General features: G+C 43.4%; 1 protein-coding gene and 1 long non-coding RNA gene across 2 annotated transcripts in view; one reads left to right on the top strand and one right to left on the bottom strand.

The window, feature by feature from the left end:
* CAMK1D (calcium/calmodulin dependent protein kinase ID) overlaps positions 1-18,894 on the bottom strand; it is a 351,451-nt gene that overhangs the window by 62,253 nt on the left and 270,304 nt on the right. Inside the window, exon 4 of the mRNA XM_061582254.1 lies at positions 8,779-8,917. Coding sequence (XP_061438238.1) covers positions 8,779-8,917 — 139 coding nt within the window. The remainder of the gene's footprint in view (positions 1-8,778; positions 8,918-18,894) is intronic.
* On the top strand, positions 283-18,808 carry LOC133363128 (uncharacterized). The gene is made up of 3 exons (XR_009757592.1): positions 283-385; positions 656-868; positions 18,464-18,808. It is a non-coding gene; the product is annotated as an uncharacterized LOC133363128 (long non-coding RNA).

Below are 18,894 nucleotides of genomic sequence, written 5' to 3'. Positions count from 1 at the left end.
ATGAATATAGAGTAATGAAAAGATCTTGGGTTACAATAATTTATTGCTCTGTTTCATACACAATTTGCCTCTCTATTTCATCTGCCATCCAATTTCTCAATATAATAATCTATTTAAATATCTGATTGCCAAATATATGGCTTGGTACTGAAATTTATTGTCATAACTTAACTAATACACATGATGTAATTGAGTAGTATAAGCAGATGCAACTTATGTTCAGACTCTTATATCTTTACTAATGCCTTTTGTACTTCTGTACCTTTAATAGCAGTACAGAAGAGAGAATTTTGGCAGGTGCAACTGATTCAAATTGTACTGGATGAAACTTCATTTTCTATACCTCTATGAAAGGTACAGGGGCCATGTACTCTTCTGCATCTAGGTAAGTAGGGTTGCTATCTTTTTTTGACCAGGCTCCTGCGCTTCTTAAAACTGTAAGGAAGCAGCTGTTCAATAGGTAGAATGTTCCCCACATCAAAAATAGGGAAAGCTTTACACAGCAAATTCTGCCCATCATGCAAACATGAAAGACATAGTAATCTAGTCAGAAAAAAGGAGGCAGTTCTAAAGATTGGTGACACTTGGTCAGTTTTTGCATCTCTTCATTTTCAAATAAAGGTTTGTTTGCACCTCTTTTTTTTTTCTTTAACAGAATATATTCGAGGAACAATTGGCACCACATGGCAGGAAGAGTCATTGATCACTGCTCCATTTTTAAGACTTGTTGCAAGAAAGCATGTTCTTCATAAAACAAGGATTTGTATCCATGCATTGTACCATACAACAGTGTTATATAGAATACTGCCCACCTCCTCCAGGACCAGATCAAAGGCTGGGGAGAGCTGCACACTGGCCTTTTCAAGTGGTGAGTCGGAGCCAAATCTCTGGCTTAAAAAGGCACCTTTAACAAATACTGGGTGGTTTTCAATGCCAGTCCTACTCAGAGTAAACCCATTGAAGTTAATAAGCATGGCTACCTTAGGTTCATTAATTTCAATGGGTCTATTCTGAGTAGGACTTAGCTGAATGAATGACTCTCAAGGTCTGCAACATTCTGTGTAGTCTCTTCAGACGTCATACAGAGGCAGACATCAGTAACATGGTACAGAAACACGGACAATCCACTTGAGGGAAACCTTTATATATGGAGAAACCACCTATGGAGGCAGAAGTGTGTGTAAAGGGACCTTAGTTTATGAAACAAAGATAATCCATTATATTCAAAAGAACTGTATCCCAATATTAATTTGTGTTCAAGCGATTAGAATAATGCTGAGTATCTGCAGTAACAAAAATGGGTCTGAAAGCATGTGTGTGTGTGTGTTTGGTAGAGGAGGAGATGCTGCTTTTGTCACCTTTTGCATCTTTTCACTTTTAGTAAGACTTAAACCTTCCACTATGTCGCGCTGTGTGTAATTTGTGTGCTTAATTTAGTTTAAAGCAACACCACAGCAGCAGAGTAACAGCAGATGTTGAAATGTGAGTGTGCCAGCGTGTTTGTGTGTTTACCTAAGAAAGCAGGCTTTTACCCTGCATCAGCATCACTGAGACTGGAGACTTAGTAAAATAAGAAAAGCTACTTTATTTATAGAAATACTTAGTAGATAGAAAGGCATACCTAGTTCTAACTAACTAAGTTGGAGGCGTAACGCCCAGGTGCAGGAGTTAGCCTCATGCTTGGAGAGAGCAGAGATGTCTCCTCTCTCCTGGACAGTCGGAGGAGGAAAAGAAAGGAAAGGGCGGAAGGAGGAGGGGCAGGTAAGCTTCCCTAAAGACATAACAGTCTAGCGACAGAAGGAAGTCAGTCAGAGCATCACAGGTAAAGGTAAACAAGCCTATCCATCTGGAGGATCCTAGCTCTATCTTCCCTCTGGAACATAGACAAAAGAACAAAACAGGAGTTGCTTTTGCCCCACTTCTAACACATTAAACTGCCATGGATTTATATTAATGTAAATCTGGCTTCAGGCCAACATTAAACCCACAAAAGAGTGATCTGCTATAATGTGGCTAACCTTCAATACATGCTTTTAATAATTCATTAATATCCAATGAATCCTTTCCTTAACACAAACACTTCTGTGGATATTAATTTGCCTTGTGGGACTGTATGTCAGCAAAGCCCTGGATCAGGATGGTTCTTAGTCAATTTCATTAGTCAGGCACTGGGTAGCCTCAGGTTAATGCAGTACATTCCTGGAAGCTACAACTGTTTCTTGCAGGATCAGTCCTTGAACATATTTTAATTCATATATAGAGAGATGATCAGCATTTCCAATAACACTAGGAACAGGATTGCCAAGAAAGTGTACAAATTCCTACCATAATTTAACATGTTCCTTTTATAAATCTAATATATAGTCCAGCCAGGGGATTCCAAGAAATGACAAGAAACAGATGGAATTATTTAATTCTGCTGAATTCCCTGGTCCAAACACAAAGCTGATGTAAAGAGCTGCATCACCATTTAAGGCAGCAACATCATATTATGATAGAATTTGAGGCTCTGTCTTGCAGCCCATCTTCGATAGGCATTTCTAATGGGTGGATTCAATGACTGTTATTCATGTGATATTGCAGTATGTGTATGTATGTGTGGGTTTTTTTGTTTTTTTTAAAACACTTTCATTGCACTAGTTCTAACGAAGTCATCCTTTATTTTCAAGCATAAGATGAGTTATGTGGGTGCACAGATGCCTTTCCAGGGCCGGTTCTGAAGGGCGGCCAGGTGGGGCACTGGCCCGATGGCCCCTGGAGCTATGGGGGGGCCCTTAGCCACCCCTCCGCTCCCCTTCCGCAATCCACACACCCCGCACGCCCCCACCTACCTGTCTGCTGTCTTTTACCATTGCCCTTAATGAAGATGGCGGCCACGTTTTCCCTAAGGTACTGAAGGCCCTGCCGCCATCTTAGTTGATGGCAGAGATGCGCGTGCATAGCACGCATGCGTGTCATCAACAAAGATGGCAGTAGAGGAATCATCCCCTTAGGGAAACCGCGGCTGCCATCTTTGTTAAGGGCAATGGTAAAAGACAGCAGACAGGTAGGTGGGGGTGTGGGGGGGGCTGCGTGTGTGCATGCATGCACACACACACGCCAGGGCCCAGGGCAAGCTGATGCCCAAGGGCCCCGGCATTCCTGGAGCCGGCCCTGGCCTTTGCTCCTGAATAATCACTCTTGAGTTTCCCTGAACACTCAAAATCCATGTATTTAGGACAGAGGTGACATATAAATATAAGACAATTAAAAAAGCCCGCCTGGGTCTACCCAAGATCCATGTGGTCTAGCATCTCATTTCACACAGTGGCCAATGAGATAAGAACATAAGAAGAGCCTGCCGGATCAGGCCAGTGGCCCATCTAATCCAGCATCCTGTTCTCACAGTGGCCAACCAGATGCCCATGGGAAGTCTACAAGTAGGATCTGAGTGCAAGAGTGCTCTCCCCTTCTGCGGCCTCTGGCAACTGGTTTTTAGAAGCATACTGCCTCTGACTATGGTGGTAGAGCACAGCCATCATAGCTAGTAGACATTGATAGCCGCATCCTCCATGAATTTGTCTAATCCCTGCTGCCCTGGGCTCCTTTTGGGAGGAAGGGCAGGATATAAATCAAATAATAAAATAAATAAATAATCCTCTTTTAAAGCCATCCAGGTTGGTGGCCATCACTGCCTCTTGTGTGAGCAAATTCCATAGTTTAACTATGTGCTACATGAGAAGTACTTTCTTTTGTCTATCCTGAATCTTCCAACATTCAGCTTCATTCATTGGTTCTAATGTTATGAGATATCTCTGGGAAGCCTGCAATCTGGGCATAACTAAACCATTAATTACTACAGCCTCCACTGTATCAAGGAGGTCATGTCTGCTGGGTTCTTTACTAGCTAATCACATTGGTATAGTCCTCTGTCATCCCAGTGCTTGACAGCTATGTTAATAGTTCCATTTGCCCAACTGCAAAGCTGACTTTGGAAACACCCTCAATATAGATGTCTTAGTCATTGGATTTATTGTCATGATTATGTGCTTATATTCACTAATACGCAAAAAACCTTGCGGTTTAAGAACGTACCTATAGCCCACAGATATTTCTATCAAACTTTAAAAAGCAGGGAAATTGGGCAGCTATAGTGAATGCACCAGTGGAGCAGGAGACCTGACCTCCTCTCTGAGATATTGGACTGCCCTACATATTGGTCAAAATGCAAACACAATTTGGGTTGGTCTTTCACAGTCCAATCAACTTGCTGTGTAGCTTGCAAGAATTTGGTAACATGTGCCTCTGAGCATATGGTGAGTGGTGGCAATACCTGCCATCTCCAAAGATGGAGAATTATATTTTTGTATATTTGTTGGGTGTTCTTCTTACTTTGCTTCTTTCCTGTGATACTAATGTTTCTACAGAGAATCTAAACTAGAAAAGTTTATTTCCCTCATTATTCATCCTACAAATCTGTGTCAAATTTATTTTTATTAATTTTAAAGCCTTTTTATTGGTCAATGTCATATGATGGTGAAGATAGCCTTTTGTGTTTCAAATTGGAGGTTATATTCTATTTCTATTTTGGGTGCATTAACAGTTGAATCTGAAACTGCAGTGTGATGTAAAATCAGACTGATTACAATATGTTGCTACTTCAGCAATGACTCTTAGCTGTGGAGAAAAAGAGGGTGCATGTTTTCAGCCTATGTTTAAACCACTTCATTTAAGGCAAGGTGGGCACGGTCAACTAAAAACATAGAACACATCTAGAATTTTGCTAAAATACATTTCGCCTCCCACTGTTTTATCTTGTGCAAACTGAGACACTCCTGAGGTCCACTGGAGACTATTCTGCAGAAGTCAGTGCCATTATTGCACAATTATGTTTGGAGTTTTTTTAGTGTAAATTTTGCAGTGTTGCTGTACTTCACATACTCACAGAAATAGAAACAAAAGAAAATGATTTCCTATAGGAAACTTCACTAAAATTGCAAAGTAAATCAGACATATTTAAAGTGACCATCTGAACTATAGCAACTGTCTTAATAATGTTGCTTCCTCCCTGCTAAAATAAGATCAGCACAGCACATGTCTTCTTTCTATCATTTGGGCTGATTGCAGGTGTTGCCACCACTCACCATATGCTCAGAGGCACATGTTACCAAATTCTTCCAAGCTACACAGCAAGTGGATTGGACTGTGAAAGACCAACCCAAATTGTGTTGGCATTCTGACAAATTTGTAGAACAGTCCAATATCTCAGAGAGAAGGTCAGATCTCCTGCTCCCCTAGTGCATTCACTATAGCTGCCCAATATCCCTGCTTTTTAAAGTTTGATAGAAATAGCTGTGGGCTATAGCTACATTCTTAAACAGCAAGGTTTTTTGCCTATTAGTGAATTTCCCTGCTTTTTAATCTGGGAGGTAAGAAATGGGATCCTGTGCAAGTTTGCTGAGAATGGATGGATCATTTGCATGCTTATTGAGTTCAGTGTGATTTACTTCCATGCAATCATGCTTAGGATAGGGGAAACTGACCACAGGGGATGGGAAGGGGAGGAGGAGGAGGAGGGAGGGGAGGAAATGCAGAGGGGAGGACTGGGATGGGAGCAGGCTGGATGGGGAGGGGAGGAGGACAGGTTTGATCATTTCCATGTTTATTGAATTCAGTGCGATTTCCCCCCCTGCAATCATGCTTAGGATAGGTAAAACTGACTGGGGGGAGGGGAGAGGGCTGGAGTGGGCAAGGGAGGAGGAAGAAGGGAGGAGAGGGGAAGGAAGAGGGGAGGAGAGGGGAAGGGAGAGGAGAGGGGAAGGAGGGGAAAAGCAGGTCTGATCATTTGCATGCTTATTGAGTTCAATGGGATTTACTCCTATGCAATCATGGTTAGGATAGGAAAAACTGACCATGGGGGAGGAAGAAGGGGTGGGGGAAGGAGAATATTGGAGGGGGGCAAAGGAAGGGGGAGGGCAGGTTTGATCATTTGCATGCTTATAGAGTTCAGTGGTATTTACTTCCATGCAATCATGCTTAAGATAGGTAAAACTGACCATGGGGAGGAGGAAAGGGAGGGGGGAAGGTGAAGGAGGGTATTGGAAGGGGATGGAGATGGGTAGGGAGGGGCAAAGGAAGGGGGAGGGAAGGGGCAAGAGGGAGGGGATAGGAGGGAGGATGTGATTTATTTATGTGCAATCATGTTTGAAGATGGAAATGGACTGCCTTCAAGTTGATCCCGACTTATGTTGACCCTATGAATAGGGTTTTCATGGTAAACAGTATTCAGGGGTGGTTTTACCATTGCCTTCCTCTGAGGCTGAGAGGCAGTGACTAGCCCAAGGTCACCCAGTGAGCTTCATGGCTGTGTGGGGATTCGAGTCCTGGTCTCCCAGGTCGTAGTCCAACACTGACCTGGGGGAGGGACAGGGAGGGGAGGGGGAGGAGATTGGGTGGGTGGGCACTGGGCAGAAGGGAAGCCCCTTTCCAAAAGGAAAACATTGTGAACAGTATCATGGTTTTTCAGCCTTTCCCCCACCTTTTTATTCTACAGCAGGCACATGTAGCCTTCTATCCAAATTTAAACCAAACCTGTCCCTGGCCACATCCACACCAGGCCTTTATTTCACTTTGGACAGTCTCTCAAAGAATCCTAGGAACTAGCGTAGTTAGTGAAGAGTGCTTAGAATTGCTAGGAGACGCTCTGTTCCCCTCATAAACCTTCAATCAGACTGGCTGACTGTTAAACCAGTGTGGCCACTGAAGCACTCTCAGTGGAACAGGTGTCTCCTCTCAACACCCTTCATAAACTACACTTCCCAGGATTCTCTGAGGGACGCCATGACTGTCTCACGTGAAATCAAAGTCTGGTGTAGGTGGGCCCTCCTGATTAGGCAAACCAAGCAGCTGTGAGGCTTTTAGAACACTGACAGCTGGTTCTTACTGAGCATGCCCTGCATTAGTTATCACAGGCTGCCAGCCAAAATTTCTTAAATTAAAAATCAGCCAGACATTTTTTTAACTTTTAAACTGCAGAAGATGAAGGTCAGAGTATGGGGCAAGGTCAGTATTAGGATTACAGGTACTCTGTGAACATGGTTGATTTTTACTGAATTTCAACAGATTATGAGATCTCTGAGAGAAAAAAGTCAAAAAGGGCTCTGGGTTTTTCCCCTCTTTGAACTCTTGATTCTCTCTGACTGTTTTATGTATCGCCATGAAAACTGAGAGTGTTGTTAAGCAAGCGTTTCTGAGTTCAGGACTGTAAGATTTGTAAGGTTTTGTTTTGAAATGAGTTTATGGGAAGCATCAGAATGGCTTGGGGGGTATTTTCAATTTAACATTGCGGAATGTGAAAAATCCATGCTGGCTATAGTATACAGCCATTCTCGTGGCTGTATAATAAACTCCCAAGTAATTTGTAAATTAATTCCTTTTCATAGCCCTCATTTGAATCATATTTCATATTTCTCTCTGGCATGTGTTGCTAATAAGATTGTGTTTAAAAAGTATAGCAAAGGAATTCCTTTAGGTGCAAAGTGTGGCAGTATTTACAGCTTATCCAAAGCATTGTCTAAATTACTTAAGCTTCTGTGTCGAGAATAATTCTTATAAGCAATTTCCTGCAAATCACATTATTTCAGGATAACACTGAGTTGGCAAAAGATGATACTAAGCAACTAATTCCTGAGCTGAATTGAACTAACAATCTAAGAAACAGGACATGTAAAATTACTAAGAGCCCAACTTCTCCTCAAACTCCTTTCATTCTCAAAAGGCATGAATGGGAAGAAGCGTTTGTAAAACTCTTGCCAGTGCGGTGTCCCAAGTTTTTACAGTACCAGTTGCTATGGCACAGATGGCAACAGTCATAAATAACCATGGGAGGTTACAGTGAAGGACGGGAAGGTCTTAAGGTTAATTATGTCTTCCCATGAACATCCTGAGAAATGCTGTAAGACTTCTAAAGTTGCTTGCATTTGCAGTCACAGAGGAATCACTGTTAAGATACAAGACATACGTTGAGTGAAGAGAGGCTTCCACAAAAACTTGCTTCTTGGGATAGAATTTGACATTATGTATGACAGTGGGTCATGTTTGTTCTCTCACTCTGTTCCATAAGGTTAATTTCATTCATACACACATTATCCTATGATTTAGCTGATAAGGCTTCCACAGTCTATTACATAAAAATTTAAATCACAGTTACACAACAACCTGAAAACATACACACTGTAAAACAGTAATACCATTCCAGCATGCAATCAAAATTGATTGGTCTAAAAGTCCTGCATATGTTTTAAAAAAAAATTCACTGGGCACCAAAATGAAACCAGACTCAACACCAGGTGAGCATCACTGGAGGGAGAGAGTACCAAAGATATAATGGACTGGATCTAGATTTTGGTGAATATTGAAATCAACAATAAATTAAAATCATTGGGGCAAGTTAGTCATGGCTTAAGTCCCAGTGATTTCAATGAGCAGTATTTGGTAAAACTAACAATCTGGATCAATGAAACTGCCATGCCACTAAGACAGTGCAGTGCAAAAGGGACACATTGTATGATGACATCACACCATATAGTGAAGTTCATTAGATGTTATTGGGGAATTAGGAGAACTAGACATCGGCTTGCTCTTTTTGGGTACAGTCTGGCGCCTTTTGAAATACCTAGTTCTACCCTCAAATACACAGTAAACCTCTAAACAAGAATACTGAGAAAGAATTAGGCTTATTGTGCAATAGCTGTTTCTGATGGTATAACATATATCTGTTCTGTATGTAAATTACATTACCTTGAGGTCTCTGTGAACAATGCCCATTCTGTGGAGGTAATACACAGCATCTAAGACCTGTCGTATCAGAGTGCTTGCATCTTTCTCAGTATAAAATCCTTTCTCCACGATGCGGTCAAACAGTTCACCTCCAGATACTCTAAAAAAAACCAAACCCATAGGATATAGCAATGGTAATATAAATAGTTAATGACACTCTGAAAGGTGTCTGGTTAGACAAATCACGGCAGGAAAGTTAAAAGAAGTAGAATTTTTCATTAGACATTTTTAAGTATATATTTATTTTGGCCCACATTAAAATTATAAAACACAGGTGAGAAATAGAATTTTCAATCAAATCAAAATTTTTATACTGGCTAAAGTGAACTACCTTTCCAGTTATTCTTCCTCATTTGTTTTAAATAGTTTTCAGATTGACATAGAAAAATTGCTTCTTGGTGCACCAAGTACTGTGCTCTGAGGTCAACTACATTTCCTAGAAAATACAGTACATGCATTCTGGTTTCTATTAATTACAATTGGAAAACAATGAGAATGAAATGTCAAATCATATGTTTCTGGGTAAACAGTTGGTCAGAAGACAACAGCAGCAATGAAACCCAAAAAAGATTCCACATACTGCTTCAAAACATGAAAGGTGTTTAATATTAAAATGTTTCATTTGAAACTTCTCACAAGTAATACTGCTAATTTCTAGATATATATGCCAACCTGGTATTCAGAGAATCCTGAGAGAAGGTATCAAAAATAAAAAACAAATTACAGGAAAGATGATGCTCACATTTCTATTAAAACTCGGTGCAGATTGGTAAATTAAAAATACAATGAAGGGACCGTGCAAGGATGAAATAGAGATTGTAAATTTCTAGTTTCAGAAGAGAAGCTCTCTAAGGGCTGGCTCACACCTTACAGTCCCCTTTGCAAAGTCCTTGCAGGACACACACATGGTTTTTTATCTCTCTATACACTGTGCAATGTGAGTACACAGAACAAAAGACACCCATGTATAATCAGTAAATGGCAGATGATTATGTGTGCTTCATGTTATTTCCTGCCTTTTGTATTAGAAATGTTTATTATATATTATTGGCCTTTAGTTTAAAATAGCAAAAAGACTTGAGTTTGAATTGGGTTCCCTATGAATTCCATGCTAATTTGTCAGATATTTTATTTAAGTTTCTCACTGACATCCTGAACCAACACCTTTCCCTTGGTTAGCATATGCCAGCTTCTCTTTGTTACGGCCTAGAGATGGGGGAGAAATGTGATTGTTTGGCATTTCAAGTCAAATCTATCAAATTTGCACTTTCCAAAACAATATGAGAACACAAAACACCGCCATCCTTCAAACTTCGCACTTATTCGAATTTTGCAATGCAGTTTGCCAGCCAACCAATGTATACAATAATGCATCTGTTAGGGCAAAGTGTGCATAAAAATGAATATATGAAGGAAAATAACAAACAAAAGTGCATTACATGATGAGAAATGGCTTGCAAAAATGTGTACATTAGTCAAGACTACCAACAAAAATGACTTTCATTATTATTTATTAAATTTATATCCCTCTCATCATCCCAGCAGGAGCCCAGGGTGGCAAACAAAAACACTAAAAACACTCTAAAACATCTTAAAAACAAACTTTAAAATTTATTAAAACAAAACATCTTTAAAAATATATTAAAACAAAACATATTTTAAAGAAAACTTTAAAAACATCTTAAAAAGCAATTCCAACACAGATGCAGACTGGAATAAGGTATCTGCTTAAAAGGCTTGTTGAAAGAGGAAGGTCTTCAGTAGGCATTGAAACAATAACAGAGATGGCACCTGTCTAATATATAAGGGGAGAGGATTCCACAGAGTAGATGCTGCCACACTAAAGGTCCATTTCCTATGTTGTGTGGAACAGACCTCCTGATAAGATGGTATCTGCAGGAGGCCTTCACCTGCAGAGCGCAGTGATCGACTGGGTATATAAAGGGTAAGACAGTCTTTCAGGTATCCTGGTCCCAAGCTGTATAGGGCTTTGTACACCAAAACCAGAACCTTGAACTTGGTCCGGTAACTAATGGGCAGCCAGTGGAATTCTTTCAGCAGCAGGATGGTGATGCATTGGTGATACCCTGCCTCAAGTGAGCAGTCATGCTACCGTATTTTGCACCAGCTGCAGTTTCCAGACCAACCTCAAGGACAGCCCCATAGACAGCATTACAGTAATCCAGCCTGGAGGTTACCAGTGCATGGACAACAGTGGTAGGCTATCCTGGTCCAGAAACAGCCACAGCTGTCTTACCAGACGAAGGTAGGAAAAGGCACTGAGGTCACTTGGGTCTCTGAGCAACAAAGATTGATCCAGGAGCAGACCCAGACTATGAACCTGCTCTTTCAGAGGGAGTACAACCCCATCCAAAGCAGGCAACTGACCAATTATCCAAACTCAGGAACCACCAACCCACAGCGCCCTTCATCTTGCTAGCATTCAGATTCAGTTAATTGGCCCTCATCCAGGCAGCAGTTCAGGGCTTGCATGGCCTCTGCCGATTCAGATGTTATAGAGAAATAGAGTTATTAAAAATGAGTTTATTAGGGAAAATTTGCACAAAAATACTGGAGAATTTTCATTTTAAAAAAATCTCAAATTGCTGCAGAATGTGGAGAACTGAATTTAAAATGGGAAAAATGAGAAACTGAGAGAAATGAAATTGACCAGACTTTCCATCTCTATTACTGCCTTGGTCACTGTCCCTGTTTGCAGGGACGGTTCTAAAGGGCGGCCAGGTTGGGCACTGGCCCGAGGGCCCTGGAGCTACAGGAGCCCCTGAGGGGCCCTCCACTCCCCTTCCGTGATCCGTGCCCCCCCACGCCCCCCACTTACCTGTCAGCCGGCTTTTTAGCATTGCCCCTAATGAAGATGGCGGCGGCAGCTTCCCTAAGGTACTGAAGCCACTGCCGCCATCTCAGTTGATGGCAGAGATGTGCGCACGTGTGCCATCAACAAAGATGGCGGCGGAGGCTTCATTCCCCTTAGGGAAACCGCGGTCGCCATCTTCATTAAGGGCAATAGTAAAGACTAGACAGGTAGGGGGGCTGTGGGGTGGCCGCTCACACGTACACACATGCACACACACACACACACCAGTGGGCCAGGGCAAGCTGATGCCCAAGGGCCCCCACATGCCTGGAGCCAGCCCTGCCTGTTTGCCTATTCCTAGAACCTGTCTTCCCCATGTTTACCAGCTTCTTGTCTTACGACAGCTCCAAAAAATGGAACTCTATGTATAATGTGACCAAGGGATCAGGTTCTGCTGCATTTATCTTAGCAGAAACATTCAGTTCACCTCTCCTGACCTCTTTACTGCATAACCTTTTCTCAGGTCATGGACTATCTCAGGTCAGCATCCTACCCTCCACCAATACCCACAGAAAGACAACTGAAGGAGCTAGCCAAGCCAGAAATTGTGGGTACATAGGAAAAATCGATGCATGCATGTAATTGATAGGGATGGTTAGAGATAATCCTGTGTATGAAGGCACTGATTTTACTTGCAGCATTAGTATTTCAAGAACAGGAGCAAATTAATCCCCACTCACCTCATATTGCCATTATTCAATGCATTATTACTTGTGCAAGACAGTTATGTTAGATTTGGGCTTAGAATGTCCTTCACAGAGCATCTAAGAGACCAACAGTTGTGAGAACATTTACACTAGCTGCCAATTGCTGCAGAGGTGGTCTATAGTGTGAAAAAGGCAAACAGAACATAATTGGCCTACTATGAAACTTACAATATGACTTTTCATTGCTCTGCTAGACAAAACATGCTAAGGATTTCTAGAACTGTCTTAAATGAAGAATAGGTCATTTAAAAATCCTGCAGCAGAAACACTCCATGAGACAAAAAGGAGGAAAAGACCTTACTGATCTTGTGAGGCCATAAAATTGTCAGAGGAAGAAATTGAATTGCCACAACAGATGAAAGATTTCCTTATTTCAAAAGAAAAAAGGATATTAAAAACACAAAATTCATCTGACAGATCTTCAGGAAGCTGTGCTACTTGGTGTAAAAAAATAACATACTGAAGCCTACTTTTTAAAAAAAATAATAATCAAAGGAGTATAATAAACTACCAGAGTCACAAAAGGCTGGTTGCTGTTCACTGTATAGACAAGAGGCAATTTTTATTTATTTATTTATTTATTTAATTTATATACCGCCCTAAGCCCGAAGGCTCTCTGGGCGGTGTACATAAAAAGTAAAAGCAAGCACAATATATAAATACAATAACTCAAGAAACAAAAACACACAAACAATACGAGAACCAAACAACATCCAAAATACAACATAGTAATAAAATACTGTAAAAATACACTTTAAAATGCCTGGGAGTATAAAAAGGTTTTCACCTGGCGCCGAAAAGATAGCAGCGTCAGGCGCACCTCATCGGGGAGACCATTCCACAGTTCGGGAGCCACAACTGAAAAGGCCCTATATCTAGTCACCATCCTCCGAGCTTCTTGATGGGATGGTACTCGGAGGAGGGTCTTAGATGTTGAGCGCAGTGTACGGGTAGTTTCATATTGGGAGAGGCGCTCCACCAGGTATTGCGGTCCCATGCCGTGTAAGGCTTTATAGGTCAAAACCAGCACTTTGAATTTAGCCCGGAAACAAATAGGAAGCCAGTGCAGACGGGCCAAAACAGGTGTTATATGAGCGGACCTTCTGGTCCGCGTCAACAATCTGGCCGCTGCATTCTGGACTAACTGTAGTTTCCGAACAGTCTTCAAGGGCAGCCCAATGTAGAGCGCATTGCAGTAGTCCAATCTAGAAGTTACCAGAGCATGAACGACTGAGGCGAGGTCGCTGTCCAGATAGGGACGTAGCTGGGCTACCAATTGGAGATGGTAGAAAGCATTCCGTGCCACTGAGGCTACCTGAGCCTCAAGAGACAGGGGTCGAAAAGAACTCCCAAGCTACGAACCTGTTCTTTCAAGGGGAGTGTAACCCCATCCAGAACAGGGTGAACATCCACCATCTGGGCAGAGAAGGCACTCACTAACAGCGTCTCGGTCTTGTCTGGATTAAGCTTCAGTCTGTTAGCTCCCATCCAATCCATTATCGCGGCCAGGCAACGGTTTAGTACGTTAACAGCCTCACCTGAGGAAGATGCAAAGGAGAAGTAGAGTTGCATGTCATCAGCGTACTGGTGACAACGCACTCCAAAACTCCTGATGACCGCACCCAGCGGCTTCATGTAGATGTTGAAAAGCATGGGGGACAGTACCGATCCCTGTGGGACTCCACAATGGAGAGTCCAGGGTGTCGAGCAGTGTTCCCCAAGCACTACCTTCTGTTGACGACCCACCAAGTAGGAGCAGAGCCACTGCCAAGCAATACCCCCAACTCCCAACTCCGTGAGCCTTCCCAGAAGGATACCATGGTCGATGGTATCAAAAGCAGCTGAGAGATCAAGGAGAATCAACAGGGTCACACTCCCCCTGTCCCTCTCCCGACAAAGGTCATCATACAGGGCGACCAATGCTGTTTTGGTACCAAACCCAGGCCTAAAACCGGATTGAAACGGATCAAGATAATCAGTGTCATCCAAGAGTCCCTGGAGCTGGCCGGCCACCACCCGTTCCAGAACCTTGCCCAGGAACGGAACATTCGCCACAGGTCTATAGTTGTTCAAGTTATCTGGGTCCAAGGAGGGTTTCTTCAGGAGCGGTCTCACTACCGCCGCTTTTAGGCAGTCAGGAACCACACCCTCTCACAAAGAGGCATTGATTACCTCCTTGGCCCAGCCGGCTGTTCCAGTCCTGCCAGCTTTCACCAGCCAAGAGGGGCAAGGATCCAGCACAGACGTGGTCGCCCGCACCAGTCCAAGGGTCTTGTCAACATCCTCAAGCTGCACCAACTGAAACTCATCCAATAAATGAGGACAAGACCGTGGTCTGGATGCTTCATTGAATCCAACTGCTATAATATTGGAGTCTAAGTCCCGACGAATGCAAGCGATCTTAGTTTGGAAGTGTCCAGCGAACTCATCACAACGGGCTACAGATGAATCTATAGTATCCCGAGGGCCAAGATGTAAAAGCGCTCGTACAGTTTTAAAAAGCTCCGCTGGGCAGGAGAGTGATGCCTTAATACTGACAGCAAAATAACTCTTTTTTGCTGCCCTCACCGCTGCTATATATCGCTTAGAGCAGGCACTTACCAAGGCATAATTGCATTCGTCAGGAGTTCGCCTCCATCTGCACTCAAGCCTCCTCCTCTCTTGCTTCATCGCTCTCAGCTCCGGGGTATACCATGGGGCTGTATGAGCTCTACATAGGAGGGGGTGCATGGGAGCGATCATGTCAACCGCCCGGGTCATCTCCGTATTCCACAGTTCAACCAGGGCTTCAACAGGAGCGCCAGTCTTCTCAGTCGGAAAATCCCCTAGAGCCCTTTGGAAACCCTCAGGATCCATTAGTCTCTGGGGGCGGACCAATTTAATAGGTCCCCCACCCTTGCAGAGGGAAAGGGTCGCCGTAAGCCTAAACCTCAGCAAGTGGTGATCTGTCCATGACAATGGGGTAGATGAAAAAACCCCAACCTCCAGATCACCATCTCCCTGCCCAGTGGCGAAGATCAAATCAAGGGTATGTCCCGACACATGCGTCGGGCCAGTAACAAACTGAGACAGCCCCATGGTTGTCATGGACGTCATGAAGTCCTGAGCCGCCCCAGATAAAGCAGTCTCGGCATGAACGTTGAAGTCCCCCAGTACCAACAGTCTAGGGGACTGCAACAATATCTCCGAGACTACCTCTGTCAGCTCAGTTAGGGAATTTGTTGAGCAGCAGGGCGGGCGGTACACCAACAAAATTCCCAACCTGTCTCTCTGGCTCAGCGCAAGGTGGAGACACTCCAAACCAGTCGTCACCTGTACAGGGTGCTTGGAGAGTGAGAAAGAACTCCTATAGACCACAGCAACCCCACCTCCCCGACCTTCGGCTCTACCATAATGCTGAACCATGTACCCAGGTGGGCAAAGCTGGGGAAGAGCAACTCCTCCCATATCACCCACCCAGGTCTCGGTTATACACGCCAGGTCAGCCGCCTCCTCCACAATTAAATCATAAACAAGGGAGATCTTATGTTGTACCGACCTGGCGTTTAACAACAGCATATGGAGATCTGAAGGCTGACTGATAGGACAACCAGCAGTCCTGGGGATGTGAGGAGAACCGGAACAGGTCACAGACACTACTTGTCTGGGACGAGTTCCCCTTACCTGGCATGTTCTCCTCACAACACCATACCTCCCATTACCCGTCACTACGCTAATTGGGGCCCCCGAAGGTCTCCCCGGTTGATGTATAATACACTCTCCCAGGCACATATTAAAACAGATAAAAGCACCAATACACACACACCTGATCACATTCATACCAAATAATAACAAATAATACCAAAAATTTATATCAAAATACACAAAAATTCACACACATACACACACTTAATCAATAATACAATAAACATACACTCAATACACTCAAACAATATTAAACTACAACACAATTCCAACTAAAGACTCACATATAGTAACAATTCAAACATTCACAAAACATAAACACATTCAAAGCTATTTATTACATCCAGGTGGCAGCAATGAGTTAAAATGTTGCAATCTCAGAGCCGCAACTATATTAACACTGGCCGTTCTTAAAAGGACGCAATAGCAGCAACAATCATACAGTCATTCACACCACACTAATCCATACACACACAAAACAGCAGCCAGCGATGAAATTGTTCCTCTCCAGCCAGGGCAAGCAGCGTAGCAGAGTGCTGCAGTAGCAGCAACAGGCGTACTGGGCGCCCCAACAACGTCCAAACCTGGGCACAGACAGGCAAACAGCAGCACACCAGCTTCCTCCTCTCTTGCACGATGATGATAGCAAGGCCACAACGACAGCACCAGGCAGTAACAACGGCCACACTCACACACAAGCGGGCAGGCAACAACGTTGACGATGCAAAGCCAGGGAATAGTCCTCAATCCACAACGGCAGCCGCGTCAGGCAATGCCCGCGCCCGAATGGGCAGGAGACAGCAAACGACGGCAATGCTATCATGGCCGCTGCAAACTATTTGTCATTTGACCAGTGAAAAGAGTTACTTCTAAGGAAGTCAAAATAGAGCAATGCACTTCAGCCTTGGGGTCCCCTGATGTTGATGGACTACAACTCCCATCATCCCTGACCATTGACCATGCTGTCTGGGGATGATGGCAGCTGTAGTCCAACAATGTCGCGGGACCCAAGGATGAGAACAGTAGTTTAGAGCATATCTACACACAATAAAGGTATTAGCTTTATACCAGTTTAAATGTCATAGCTTGCTCCAGGAAACCAGGAGGACTGTAGAGCTAGAAGGATGCTGATAATTCTGTATCAGAGATCTATAGGTCTTTCATGAAACTCCAGCTCCAACAGTTCCTTGACAGGTTAGCCTCGGTAGTAGAGTTGCCAGGTTCAGGGCCTGATCCTGATCCTGTATCTTTAGGAGAAGAGAAAGTCAGCCAAGTGCAGGTGTTCTTGCAACACTGTAATGGGAAAAACCACAAGATGGAATTCTCCCTTTCCCCTGAACAACTTTTAAAGATACAGAAGACCTCTTGGTTGCCAGGCCCGGCCTCTAAGAGGTTTTCTGTATCTTTAAAAGTTGTGCAGGGGAAGGGAGAATTCCACCTTGTGGGTTTTCCCATTACAGTGTTGCAAGAACACCTGCACTTGGCTGACTTTCTCTTCTCCTAAAGATACAGGATCAGTCTCAGGCCCTGAACCTGGCAGCCCTACTTGGTAGTTATAGAGATTTGCAAATCGTTTACATTTGGAGTGTACGCATGCCATAGAACACCACTGAGCAATCCTAAATAAACTACCAGAAATGGATGCAGAAATTAACAAAGGTATGAGGTATCATTTTATTAATCTTAGGCAAATGTCAGAGTTCACAGGCCCAGACACTGGTAATCTGCATCCTTTTTTCCTCAAGCTTTTTAAAAGGGCAGCATTACTTAGCCTGGTGCTGTGAAGCACTGGATGAAGCTGCAGTTGCAATCATCTTCATTTCCCCAGAATGCCTCTGGGGCCTGCTACAGTAAGGACCCAAAGACATTCTGCGGAAATGAAGATGGCAGTGGATACTGGTAAGTGGTGCAGCCCAACAGGGCCATGTGTTACCGTTCCTGAAAGCGCTGCATTGACTGCCAGTGTGCTACCAGGCCCAAATCAAGAAAAGGGAACCTGAGTAAACAACACAAAATTTGGATGCTTATTTCATTTATTTATTAAAGAAAATTAAACAACACCCAATGCCACAATGTGAAAAATTGCCCCGTTAGACTCAAAACCTGGTTACGCCACCTTTAGCAGCAATGACTGCAACCGAATGCTTCCTGTAGTTCCTGATCAGTCTCTCACAGCGCTGCGGTGGACGTTTGGCCCGCTTTTCCATGCAGAACTGCTTTAACTCAGTGACATTTGCAGGTTTTCGAGCATGAACTGCTCCTTTCAGGTCCTGCCACAACATCTCGATGGGGTTTAGGTCTGGACTTTGACTAGGTCATTCCAAAACTTTAAATTTCTTCTCCTCAACCATTCTGATGTAGACTTGCTTGTGTGTTTCAGATGATTGTATTGATGCATGACCCAGCTGCGCTTCAGCTTCAGCTGACGGACAGATGGCCTGACATTCGCATGTAGAATTCTCTGAGACAAAGCAGAATTCATGGTTCCTTCAATGATGACAAGTTGTCCAGATCCTGATGTAGCAAAGCATCCCCAAACCGTGACTCAGCCACCACCATGCTTGACCGTTGATATGAGGTTCTTCATGTGGAATGCAGTGTTTGGTTTTCGCCAGACAACCAAGATATTCAAACTTCTGGCCCTAATAATCCCTTTCATTGGGTTGAGTTAATAGGGGACAGTTACTTTTTCACACAGGGGCATTGGGTGTTGCCTAACTTTCTTTAATAAATACATGAAATAAGTATCCAAATTTTGTGTTGTTTGTTTACTCATGTTCCCTTTTCTCTAATATTAGGTTTTGGTTCAAG

This window comes from Rhineura floridana, chromosome 8 (genome assembly GCF_030035675.1).
Source record: "Rhineura floridana isolate rRhiFlo1 chromosome 8, rRhiFlo1.hap2, whole genome shotgun sequence".
Taxonomy (NCBI): Eukaryota; Metazoa; Chordata; class Lepidosauria; order Squamata; family Rhineuridae; genus Rhineura; species Rhineura floridana.
Note: the sequence above shows the minus strand (reverse complement) of the source record. Positions and strands in the feature narration are given on the sequence as shown.